At 40.3% G+C, this 13,289-nt stretch overlaps 1 protein-coding gene across 1 annotated transcript in view; it reads right to left on the reverse strand.

The window, feature by feature from the left end:
* Window positions 1-298: 298 nt before the first annotated feature.
* The window catches only part of LOC145442803 (sodium- and chloride-dependent transporter XTRP3-like), a 36,997-nt gene continuing 24,006 nt past the window's right edge, over window positions 299-13,289 (reverse strand). The window contains exons 9-11 of the mRNA XM_080320815.1: window positions 10,383-10,542; window positions 8,774-8,954; window positions 299-1,293 (exon numbers count right to left, since the gene is read on the reverse strand). Of these exons, the coding sequence (XP_080176941.1) occupies window positions 1,036-1,293; window positions 8,774-8,954; window positions 10,383-10,542 (599 nt within the window). The 3' untranslated portion in view covers window positions 299-1,035. The remainder of the gene's footprint in view (window positions 1,294-8,773; window positions 8,955-10,382; window positions 10,543-13,289) is intronic.

Below are 13,289 nucleotides of genomic sequence, written 5' to 3' on the forward strand. Positions count from 1 at the left end.
CTAGTTTTTCATGTAAAAATCTGTCAGTTTTTGAGTCAAAAAAGTTTTTTCAGGCCAAACTACTTTGTAAGGACAGACAGTTCCAACCAGAAATGAGGATAAGTAGTACAATTTTAACATTATATGCGAAAACACCTAATTTGCATACGTGAGGTCAAAATTTGGTCAAATTTCAGTTTTTTTAGGTCAAAAAAGGTCAAAATTTAGATTTTTTAGGTCAAAATCTTCCGATTTTTAGGTCAAAAAAAAATTGCCCTAGTTATCACGTATCAATCATTCAGTTCAGTTCATTGTTCTATTTTTACTTTTCAAGACGCCAAAATATTTCGATACAATGAAACGATGGGAAGGTTGTGAGTCACAAAATATTTCATGGGACCGAAAACATTAATTTATGAATCGTTCTCTGCGTTCGTGATACGGTAGCTATGTTATCCAGTGAATACATCAATTTTCATAAAATATGCGCAGATATATCCGTCAATTCATTTCTATAGCGATAAAAGGTGAACTAAATTGCAAGTAAGTTACAGCCCTCTCAAACTATTGAAGCAAAAGTTATTGTGAACCTGAAACAGAACCATATCATATTTATAATCAATGTGCTACCATTGAAATCATCCCCCCTGTGAGTTTGTAGACATATACATGTATTTAAATTAATTGCATCATGCGCATGATTTGCGATGCTGGAGTTTATTCATAACCGTGTTGAGTTTATTGTTGATGATTTCATCCTTACAGAAACATCACAAGATTGCGATACCATGACAATATACCAAACTCGAGGTAACTAGGCTAATGGACCTTGTAAGCTCTTCCAAATGTAGACAAAGTCAAACAATATCTAATGACTAATCATATTTAGTACTATAGTGATGCCCCACTAAACAAAACGCATTTATATGTGTGACTGCACCTTATTAGGAGTGTGGACATTCCGGTTACGATGGTTTAACAACTCGACACCGGCCTATTATGAAACATCTTCACGAATTATAAATAGGAAACCTTTGCAACTGTACAAGTATGCATCTATGCATGTTTCAGATTTGTCACGCTCTCCTTTGGTGGGTCGTCTTGGATCTTCCAAAATTTGACAGACTTGACGTAGTCATCCCATTCCCAGCTTTTATCCACCAGGATCCCGACCTTCTCCAGGGAATCGTCGACCTTGTGGCGAATGAGTTGGTAGAGCCATACTATGGGGATCGGAACGCTTGGCAGGAGGATGAGGAGGTAAATCACGGCGAGCGCATAACCGGGATACTCCACGCCGGACACGGAAGTTCCCTGAAATATGCCGTGTTCAATATCGGTGCAACTGCACTACGTACTAGGGTTGGGACTATGCTCAAGACTTGATTCGAGTCAGACTCAAGCCACGTTTTCTGGATCCCTTGAATCGAGTCACCGCCCTGTTAAACGACATGACTTGATTTGACTCGGACTCGACGTAAGAAAAATATGGAATAGAGAGTATTTGTGTCAATTTCAAGTCATCACATAGTCTACTTCACAAAGCCGATCAATACCAGTAATGTATCTACTTGATTCCATTTATATTTAAGTTCCGTCAACAGCTATACACTTGGCCGCAATCATACTGGCCTGGCTGAGATTAGATAATAATAATTATTATTACAACCACCCGTTCATAGGCGCCGAGTAACGGGGTGGCGGGGTGGCGCAGCCACCCCATGACACATTTATGGGATGGCGGCCACCCCATACAAAATGCTTAAACGCCCGCCGTATGTCAATTACCGAGTCCGCGATGTCGCGTAAATGACAACTATTTACCATTTACCGATACGCGCGCGAATAATTGGATACGCAGCTTCGTCGGCGACGACGAACTAGTGCTTACAACGCCCCAATAAATTGTAATCCGTGATTAGTAATCAATTAATCATACAATCGAAGCGACCTCGTTTACGAATTCACGTTCTACTTGTTAAATTGTATTTGCACGCATATTCGTTGACAAAATAATTCAAGAGTTAGTTTCGTGATACTCTCTTTAATTGAAGCGCGAAATAGGACAGAGTGTTTGTGTATGCCTGCGAATTGAAAGTCATTCCTGCGCAAAGTGCGCATATTCATTACTCTAACAAGGCTTTGCTAACTTTTATCGGAAATGCAGCAATGCATCTCAAACGTCGTTGTAATGAGCAAACAATTGTCGCGATGTCGGACTCGGAACTCCATTGTGATGTACGCAAGTCGAGGAATCGCTGATTAGATGCAACCTTTCTCGTTTGATGTCATCTGTAGGCTACTAATTCTTGTCTGCTTTATACACTCGTGTACCCTCGATGTCACTTGTCAGTGTTTGATTTGTTATTAATACTGCGCATTGTGCAGTGCACGGCGTTAAATTACATTGTCAAATATTGATGCAACACGAGATTCTCGGTGGCGCAAATTCTGAATTTATTCAATTAGTTTGAGCAAGAACCTTCTATGTTCCAATAAACGTCATTGCTCGACAGACTCTGTGGGGCGCAACCATATCGCGGATCGAATTTCAAACCATCAGGATTTGTATTTTTAATGGGAAGGTCGCTGTATGCGCCCATATTGCTCTTGCTGCAATAACACCTGGATAATTAAAATCGCATCATTTCACGATCAAATTTGACTGGCTGATCGGGACCTACGTAGGCCCCGGGTTGATATTAACCAGCGCGTTTTCGGTATTATAACCGTATGTGCGTAGCCAGGGAGTTTCTCATGCAAAACTAGAAATCCCGTCCTTTTGAAATGCCAATTCGCTAATCCGTGTTATCGATGATGTGCTCTGCAAATTAGCGAGAATCATGTGTATGCGAAATGGGCCATTGACATCTGATGTGCGCTATCGTCGCTGGTTTGATTTAGCGCGTCCGCATGCAGGCCTGTGCGCTATAATCGGCGGCATGAACTATCACGTGCACCAGGCTAGGCCTGATATCGCTACCAGCCTGAACTATCGAGTCTACAGCAGGACAGCCGCAATCCGCACATGATAACTTCGTTGACCTAAATCAGGAGTTCTCAACTTTCCTCGCATAACAGGCCGCATCTTAACAGCAAAAACCGCTGCGGGCCGCACAACATTATTACGGTATATTTGTATACTACTATCACATTTAGGCTAATATAGCCTATTTACCAGTCGTATATGGGCATTTAGTACATTTGTCTGCATTCTACAGCATTAATGGACAGCGTTCGTAAGCTTTCAGTTGCTGTTTCTAGTGAGATTATGTCATCTTCCGACGGAACAAGTAAATCCCTTAATGAAGCGTGCATTGCATTTGTTCCCAAGTCGGTATGTGCAGTGTGCACCTTCAAACCCTTGCACCAGAGAACTGAACTCTCTGTTTCAATGCGTGAGCGAACAAGTATAAAATTAGGTTAACTTTTTCGTTAAAGAGGCCATTTGAGCCACTTTGAGCTCTCGGTGATATGAGAAGAAGTCTCATGTTCGGGGTAATTTCTGAGCAAACCAATCAACCCTGCACCAATAGTTACAGAAGTCAGCTTTGTCAAATTGATGTTGTTTGCTAGTCCCCTCTGTCCACGTTTGCCTGACCAGCGTTACGTCTACAAATATATCCACTCCGATAGAATACTCCAATACAATTAGCGTTGCAATGTCCGTGGATTTTGTCCAATGCTAGGTTAAAGTAGTCTACGCGGCAACGTGTTTAAAAACATGCGACAAAAGATTAACTGACATTGCCGTTACTCTTCTTGTCACGGTTGAATCAGACAACTGCAGCTTCGAAATTTGTTAGGTGAAGTTGTCATTGCTGCTAAATTCCGGAAACAGCGGAGATTCGCACAGTTTAGTAACGTTTTGTTGAAAACACACCTTTTCTAGCAGATTTCATGGGTTTAGCGATATACCAAGCAATTTTGAACCATGCGTCTTTAACGTCGTCGGCAATCTCAACAATGCCTCAAAATATGGATTGCTTGGCCTGAGACCTAGCTAGCAACGCTTTTTTCTAAGATCAGGTGATATGTATAACTCCAGATGGAACTGTCCGAAGACCTATTCAAAACAATAAGAATCTAAACTGGACCATATATCAAGAAACCAGAACACATTGAAGAATGAGAATAAATCAAACGAAACAGAGACGGTGCGATAAGAGAGCTAAAGTAGCTAAGTTATTATGTAACAATACTGTGCCGGTAGTAATTGCAATCATATTGAAAGATCTCGCGGGCTGCACAATAAGCGTCTGCAGGCCGCGGGTTGAGAACCCCTGGCCTAAATTATAGCGTCTGCTGCTACAGGCCTCGCATGATTTGCCTGTTATCTCTACTTGTGCTATTGTTATGTCATACTGGGAGTGACAGCGTGACATTGAATAACTTTGAATCTGCGCAATTGGCCACGAACAGATTCGAACAGACGTAATTGCTTACCGCTAATACTAAAACATCATAAGATGCGTGTTAAGGCCGAGTAATGAAAAGATACCACAGGCTTGAATCACGTGAAATCGGTGCCATTACATAACAGAATCCACAGCAGACATCTATCGTATTAATTTGTGAAATAGTTCATCGTCACCGACGTTGCGTACTCGATTGTTCGCGCCCGTGTTGGTGAATAGCTGATATTGAAGCGAGACTGCGGAATCGCTAACTGAGAATATTTGCTGTCTTGAAATTGACTCGAAATCGGAAATTTGGGGATGATTTGACCTGACTCGAGTCACTTTGAAAATTTGTCTTGACTCGTGACTTAACTGGAATTATGAAATGACTTGACTAGCCCTGTGTCAAAATTCGTCCTGAAATAAATTGTGCTTTGACTGCCGTGGTCGGATTCAGCCGGCTCACATCTTTTCTATTCAAACGTGACACGATATTGTATGAGATCAGCGAACCGTTTAGCATCACTAGTTACTATCAATGAATTTAGTAACAGTAACGGCTGACAGAAATTGAATCTGACCACCGCTCGAAGGTATTGACTGCACTGCTACAAACTACTTAATTAAGAGGTGACTACTTCATTACACACAATATATTCGTCAAGTTAGCAATATATATGCTTACATTCGTCAAGGTAAAAGTAAATTTAGATCAGAATAGTTTTTCATAGCTATGATTACTATTGCCAATGGGGGAGCTCCACTTCATTTTGGACACGCGGTGGCGATAAAGATAACTCGACCCAAATCTGTTTTGTTGCTGTATGCTTTACTATGGGACTGGATTAAACATGGACCTAATTTCGTCTCTTGACGTACAACGAGGATGGTGAAAGTATCCATATCAATATAAATAACCCATATGGATATCAAATAACTGTTGGCCGACGAAAATGATGCTATTTCTTGGCGTCTTGTCCTCGTGACGGAAGTGCTGAAATTATGATTCTATCCTTATCGCCCACTGCAATGGTTCTATCATTATTATTTTCTCCATTTAGCAGCCAATACTACACCAGGTTGGACTAAATTCAACAGAAACCCTTTCTAGATATATTCATGTCATTTCAATACCCGAGTCCTGTCCTTTAATCTAATCACTATCTGTTGCTGTTGGTATATTTAAATAATAAAATACTAATAATACCAACTAAATCTCATCCTCTCTGATGATTCACAATTAAACGATGCACCAGTAGTATTGTTGCAGTTATAATACTAATAATACCAAATCTCATCCTCTCTGATCATTGACAATTAAACGATGTACCAGTTGTATTGTTGCAGTTATCTTGTTGAATAAAATGGAACAGAAAAAATGTAGTCGCAAAGCGTATAATATAGTCTATAAAGCAGAGGTTCTCGAGTATTTTTGCCCGACCCTGAAAATGAATTGTATCGTAAGCACATAAACTTTATAATATAAAATTATAAGAAACGTATTACACATGCTCACTTATTACACTATTACATGATTCTGAGGAAGAAGGAATGTCAACCTGCTATTTGAGAAACCCATGTATGGGATTGCATTCAGACACGAAGCAAAATATTACGGTGTAAACCCAATTCATACAAATAGCATCACCATATCCAAGAACATTCAACGAGAATACTAATGCAAAATTGTAGATGGTAAAACACAAAAATGAGCTTGTGAGCCTTGGTCATTCTTGATCATCAAGTTTGAACTTGAAAATCTTGAAGCTTTTAGCAAAGTTCATTGCGCTGTCAACATAATATGTATCAGATAGGCTACATATAATAAGAGTCCAGATAGCAAGCAACCGACAATAGTCCTGTTTTGTTGAAGTCATTATGAGATCGTTTGCTTCACTGTCTTACAACTAAACCTATAATTTCCAAGTCTTTCTGTTGGAAGTACAAAAAATACGCCATCCTTTCAATATCCGACAGTGTTCATGGATATCTTGAACGCAACAGAGAGCTCATAATCCAGACCGGAAACAGTGGTTGTTTAGGTCAATAAGTTGCGCATGACAGAAGGTGTACTTGCATAGAATAATTAAGAATGAAGCAAAGTTGTGTGTAAACTTGCCACCAATTCCACTCACGCTCATAATCATCACTGGATTTACTCATCTTCACTGAAACTCCTCTGGGTTCAATGTCCAACTGCTGTAATTCAATCCATACGGTAGGCAAGGCACCAGAATGTCAAAGAAAAAGTTGAAGTGACTGTACTTGAAAAAAGTACCGATACCATATTTAATGGATTTATCACCGGAATGATGGTGGTTGCTTTTCACTATCAACTATCAAGTAGGCTATGCTTCTTTCGATAACGGATGAATCACTATAGATTCAGCTATCCCCTTTTCCAAATTGTTGAATTGTCAGAATAAGATGCCGTGACTGATGACTCTACAGTTTATTCTTTTGCAACAGCTTTTGACACTGACGTCTCTTCTGCAACCTCTTTCATTGAAAACAGATGAGGCTGCCTCAATTGAAGTTTCATCAGCTTCATGGTAATTCAAACGCATGATTTTTATATGTTGTAGGACCTCACAGCCTCATTTCATAATTTTCCATACCACACAACACTCATGGGTGAACTGATTTACTGCAGGGGAAGCAGGAAAAATTATGTTGGTGAACTGATATTCTGCAGACAACTTTTCCAGGACCAGGCATCCTCCATACCTCTTCTTCGTAAACGGAACCATCCTTTCGATAACTTTCTGTTTCTAATTGATGCATCTTTTGATATCAGATGACTATCATCCTTAGGCAATGAGGAATATAACAACAGCCATATCATACGACTCTAGAAAATTAACAGCAATGTAAGCTACCTGGATGTCAATGTCCATCACGAGGACAACACGCCAAGAAATAGCATCATTATCGTCGACTAACAGCTATTTGATATCCATATGGATAATTTATATAGATATGGATAGTTTCACTATCCTCGTCGCACCTCAATAGACGAAATTGGGTCCATGTTTAGCCCAATCCCATAGTAAAGCATATAGCAACAAAACAGATTTGGGTCGAGTTATCTTTATCGCCTCCGCGTGTCCAAAATGAAGTGGAACTCCCCCATTGTGGCTATATTGTGGCATTATCATTGTCAGTTGCCTAATGGATGTTGTTTGTAACTGTTTAGCGCAGGGGTGGCCAACCGCCGACGTACGGCTGCATGCGGTCGCAAAAGGAAATTGTGCGGTCGTGGACATGTAATTCAATTATTATATGTTGGCGGCCATCGACATGCAATTTGAATTTGCGAATTGAACCCCGATTTGCTGAGAGATTTTAATTAATCTTGAAATTTTCTTCGCGCTGGGCGCGAATCAATATGGCTTCATTTTCGATTTCAAAATAGTAGCGTATTTTGCAATCAAAGCCCTACAGCACAGATGCGAACAGCAGAGGTAAATGATGCGCCCCATATAGAAATGAAAACTCGGAATCGTGTGCTCCTCACTACATGGACAATCGTGATGGGAGGTCAAGAAATTACAGCATACAACAAAGTGACTAATAACAATTGGACAACCCGAAGATGCTTCATCATTTATAACATGACCTAAATTTTCGAAAACACCCCCTCCATCAACTCTACCGGCGAATCTGATCACATGGACTGAGATAGGATAAATGTTTGTTAGTAATATGTCAAACTACTACTATTAATGACGAAATTCTTTAGTGAATATGAAAAAAATTTCGCGCTTCGCGAAACTATTAATATACCCAACCCATAGCATGACCACTGACCAGTGACCACTCGCGATTTCGGTGCGTAATGATTAAATAGATTAGTCCGGAATTCACTGGGAATTGGTATAGAAACTTCAACATGGGTATTTGGCGTCCTGCTACTTCATTACAACTATATGCCCCGGAATGCGGCCGTAGGATAAATGAGTAGTCGAAATAAGGCCATGAATGGCAAAAAGGTTGGCCATCCCTGGATTGCGTCTCAAAATCCCATCTTATTTTACTTTTCAGGAAATTTAGGAGTCAAGTGGTCTGCTTAGGCGCGTAGGTAGATTCGTAAATATTTTTGTGAACAGGACACTTCTGGACATGGTTGGGGTAAGCAAGACTTGAGCCTAAGTCTAGATCCTCAAATCTTTTATGGCCAAGTATCGGGCTCCAGAGAACACTCTGTTGTTCTGGTAACGTTGTTCAGGTCACACATTTCCGTTTTATTTAAATAAAATCATAGCAAACATAGCTTCGTGACAACTGAGCTCCGATAGTTTGCCTCCATGGTCATTGGTTATCTTCAACCAAAATTCTAGCGCGGAACTGGCAATCGGTTCTAGCAAGCTTGAAAAATCCCAGGTCATACTTACATCACCAACCCATTGTGTGTACGTCGGCGGATTTGAGATCAGCGAAATGATGAACGCAATAGTCACGGCGAGCAAGGCAATGGGGGCGATAAACACCCAACAGATTCTGAAGTACCAGAACAGTATTTTGCCGGCTATACTTTTTGGACTTCCGATCATCCACCTGAGGTCTTCATTGAAACTGAAAAGTTCAATCCCCGATTATTTTAGCTTTTACCCTGATCAATCAAAGAGCTACGATGCTTCACCCTCTACTGAAGACTAAGGAATTGCTAAACAAGTCAAATATCCACGGATCATGTTAAAAATAGACAAAGGCAACTCTGAAAATTGATCAAAACTGGTGTGCGTGATTGCTTAAACCCAACAGTCACTGAGCCGTGACAAAATGATAACTGAAAACTAGCAAAGCAATCACAGCACGGTGACAGATTCCAGTGCCTTTGTAGACAATGGACATCTATTTACTTATCAAATGGCCTGACAGTTTAACGACAGGAGGAAAGTACGAATAATTCATCAAAGTAAATACTGAATTTCCTTTTGTATGGGGTATGCGAGACACTGGCAAAAGATTTACTTCGTTACGAAACTTAACGTACCTGAGAAGTGAACGCGCTGGAAGGGCCAAGTTAAAATAGACGAATCGAATAAAAAACATATCACATGAACCTCGACGTTCTGTAATGTTGTTTCGTAAGAGGAAATCAACGAAACACTCAACTTTACTCCAAATATATAGGATTATTAATATGTTTGGTTTAGTGAATAAGTAGGCCCGAAAATTTCGAAACAAATGAGGTCCACGAGCTAATCCACCCCTGATTATAAATTACACAAACCAGAAAGGCTAAATTCAAGGCCATGGTTTCTTCTCCACAAGATGAACTAGGCTGGGTGAAAGTAAAAGGAATGACGCATAAAGTATTTAACTATGCATTCGAATAAGACATTCCTTACATTAGATAAAACACGTTAGCTATTTGTGGAAACTGCAATTTTACTTGAAAAGAAATACAACTACTGCGTACTGCCTGGCGTGACTTAGTGTACCACAGGTTGTCAAGAGCCCCTGGAATACATATACACCACTCATACACTTGTATTCATTACTTTCATCGTTTTGACTCGTGTCAAGTCGAATCATTTTCAATTCACCAGTGAGTCAAGTCCGAGTCAAAGTCATTGCGTTGGCTACTCAGTTTCGAGTTACAGATTCGTTAAACTCACTTTTTATGACACTGTTTGGTGATATCGAATTGTTCGCATTCAATATACAATAACTTTCGTAAATTTTAACAGCGGCTGATCGCATTTTCAAGTACTAGTATCACTAAAGACGAAACACCAATAGTGTGGTTACTTTACTATTCTTCAAAGTGACAATGAAATGTCGGTCTTGGCCTTGAGTCTCGTGTCATATGACTTGGTCCGAGTCATGCGCAATGACTCGAGTCCAAGTAGAGTCAATACACCGATTGACTCGAGTCGAGTCGACTCATTTGCGCACCTAGAGAAAATGACTCGAGTCAAGTCGGGTCAACATAAAATCGTGACTCGACTCGAGTGATGACTCTTGTCATTACAACCTTGGCTACAACCGACTCACTTGTCTACGCCGTAAAACCACGAAATGGTGATGATTTCAAAGAATGCGATAACTAAAAGCGGCACAGTTCCGGCGTAATCGTTGAAAATCGTCAACCAGTAATTCCCGGAATTCGCGACGAACAGTAACCCGACCAGAAACGAAGCCAGACACACCAATCCTGTGACATCGATAAAATAAAATTAAGTTTACGGAATTGTTTTCGCAGTATATGCGTCTATCCGCAGTCGCACAATGGTCGGCGCCACGGGTTTTGAACCTTTTTGCAAACGAGGACCCCTAAATACTAACGGGTGGTTCCGTGGATACATAACTGTAATTTATTAAGCCGGGCACAATAGAGATATATACAAGGTGATGGCCTGACTACCAATTGGAGTGCAACTATTATTGTGCATTTCGCCTGTCTGGCTATTATGGACCTTTGATGAGCATTGGAAATAAGACAAAATAAGAAAGTAAGGTTTATAATTGTAGCTTTAACTTTGACCTTTTACGAACCCCTTAAAACTAGTGTACGCATCCCTAAGGTATCCATTGTCCATGAACCCAATGTGAAGAACCCCTGGCCATGGTGTCATTTGTTTTTACTGAGTCCCTATTGTTATTACTGGCTTTACATCATTATTTGAAAATTTCGCCTATACAAAATAAACAAATAAATTTGATAAGAATAAAAAATGAATGTATTTCCTCCCATTTCTTCCCATTCTGGTTACCAACATTCTTGTCGTATTTGAGTCTTGAGAATTCTGCCTTATTTCCAAATATGTGTCAGCTCATTAACCGCTCGTGCTTAACGCTTACGTTAATTCACACGCATATGCTTTTCCGCGCACAAGCTGCTGGCTATGTTATTTATTTTGGTATTCATGGCGTTTCGACTCTAACAGTGTTTCTTAAACTTTTTAGCGCTCGTACCCCTTGAGGTATCATGAAATGTTGCTCTATCCCCTATTCCGCATCAAAACAGCGCTTTTTAAGCCACTCTCAAAGGTTGGTCTTTGGTCACCATAGGGTTTTCAGCAAAACCAATGTGGATTTCAGGGACAGGAGACAATATCGGCGGTTTTGCCGTTGTGCTGTGATTTTAGGGTCCGAATATTAATCCCCGCCACCGGCGCACCAAAATGTTACGGGTATTGGCGTGCTCTGGGGTGGAAATTACGGTCTGCGCCGAAATGTCGGAAGCCAAAGCGCCCTAATGACCTCGGGGCACGATTCTCTCATAATTGCGAAAAAAGTCCGGACTCATTTCTGTAACTTATGTTGTATATTTTATTAGGCCTACTATTATTTTGTCTAGGGGAATAGCATACCCAAATTTAAAGCAAGTAAGCTCTTGAAATGGATTCGCTCGAGTTGACGAAATCCGACCAATAATATTCCACTTAATGGTAATTTGCAACGTAATGTAGAGGTAATTAAATAGCGTATATGCGTATAGCGTAATATGCACAGTACATCTCGTACCGGTGTTGGGATCAAGTCACTACCTTCGAGTAACGAGACATTTCGATTCATTGAACATTTTGACTCGAGTCAAGTCAAGCCACTCGATTTTTGGAGGTGACTTGAGTCAAGTCGAGTCAGGTCAAGTCAAGTCAAGTCACGAGTCAAGTCACTAGTCGAGTCAAGTTGAATTTTCAAAGTACGAGACCTGATTGATAAGTCATTGCATTATGCTGTTTTAAATACAGATGGAGTCCCAATTTATTCCGATTCGAAAAACGAATAAAGAGTTGAGTTATATACGCAATAAAGGCGCTATATCGATCACGCATACGTAGAACTGCTACGCAAGTAGCGGTAGCCCCAGTCTGGAATTATCCGCCAAAACACAGGATAAAATACGAAACCTCAGAATGTTGTAAAAAACAGGTGGTGGTGCAACAACCTATACCCACCTACTTATCCATGATATACAATTATAAACGTATAAACGATATTCGTTCGATTTAAATCATACAAGAGGGTTGCATGGTAAGGTGAGCACCAAGAACTGTGAGCCGTTTATAGAACAGAGATACATTGCTAGTAGGCTCTATTACTTTACTACTAGTTTACGACAACGTAAGCTGCAAGCTCCGACAACTGCGGTTGCGATAAATTTATTTGTGATATAACAATCGAGGGGCGGTACAACGCATAATCATTGAATGATTGATTGCTCTCACAGGTCACACCAGCGTAACGTTAACAATTCGAACGTATACAAGGCAGTGTTGGGATCAAGTCACTACCTTCGAGTCACGAGTCATTTCGAGTCATTGCACATTTTGACTCGAGTCAAGTCAAGTCACTCGATTTTCGAAAGTGACTTGTGTCAAGTCAAGTCACTCGATTTTTGGAGGTGACTCGAGTCAAGTCGGGTCAAGTCAAGTCAAGTCACGAGTCAAGTCACATTTCAAGTCAAGTTGCCTTTTCGAAGTATGAAGCATGATTACGTCATTGTATTTTGCTAGCTGTCTGAAATACAGATTGAGTGGTCATTGATTTTGAACCGATTAACGATTATAGAGTTAGATATACACGCAAGAAGACGCTGTGTCGCTCATATAAACGTATAGCTGCTGAACTACGTAAGTTTAGTTTATAGTTACCAGCCAAAAAAGAGAATAGAGAAACGAATCGGTTAGATGCAATCAGTGGTGCCACTCCTAGTGTTTTAACACTAGATCTAGTGTTTTTTCGGTCGTCCTAGTGTTCTAGTGTTTTTTTTCGCAATATTTTTCTAATTTAGTGTTTTTCCGCAACTGTGCGAACAATGAATATTCTAACGTTAGACTAGCCTACTAAATTATACGCTAAATTTATTGCTGATAAGGCGATCGAGTGTCTCTGACTGTGTTTGTTTACAATAATTCCATGTAGTGGTGTAGTAACAAGCAATTATTGCGTAACGGG

Source organism: Botryllus schlosseri, chromosome 7, assembly GCF_051294905.1.
Source record: "Botryllus schlosseri isolate E-star chromosome 7, Bs_hap1, whole genome shotgun sequence".
Taxonomy (NCBI): domain Eukaryota; kingdom Metazoa; phylum Chordata; class Ascidiacea; order Stolidobranchia; family Styelidae; genus Botryllus; species Botryllus schlosseri.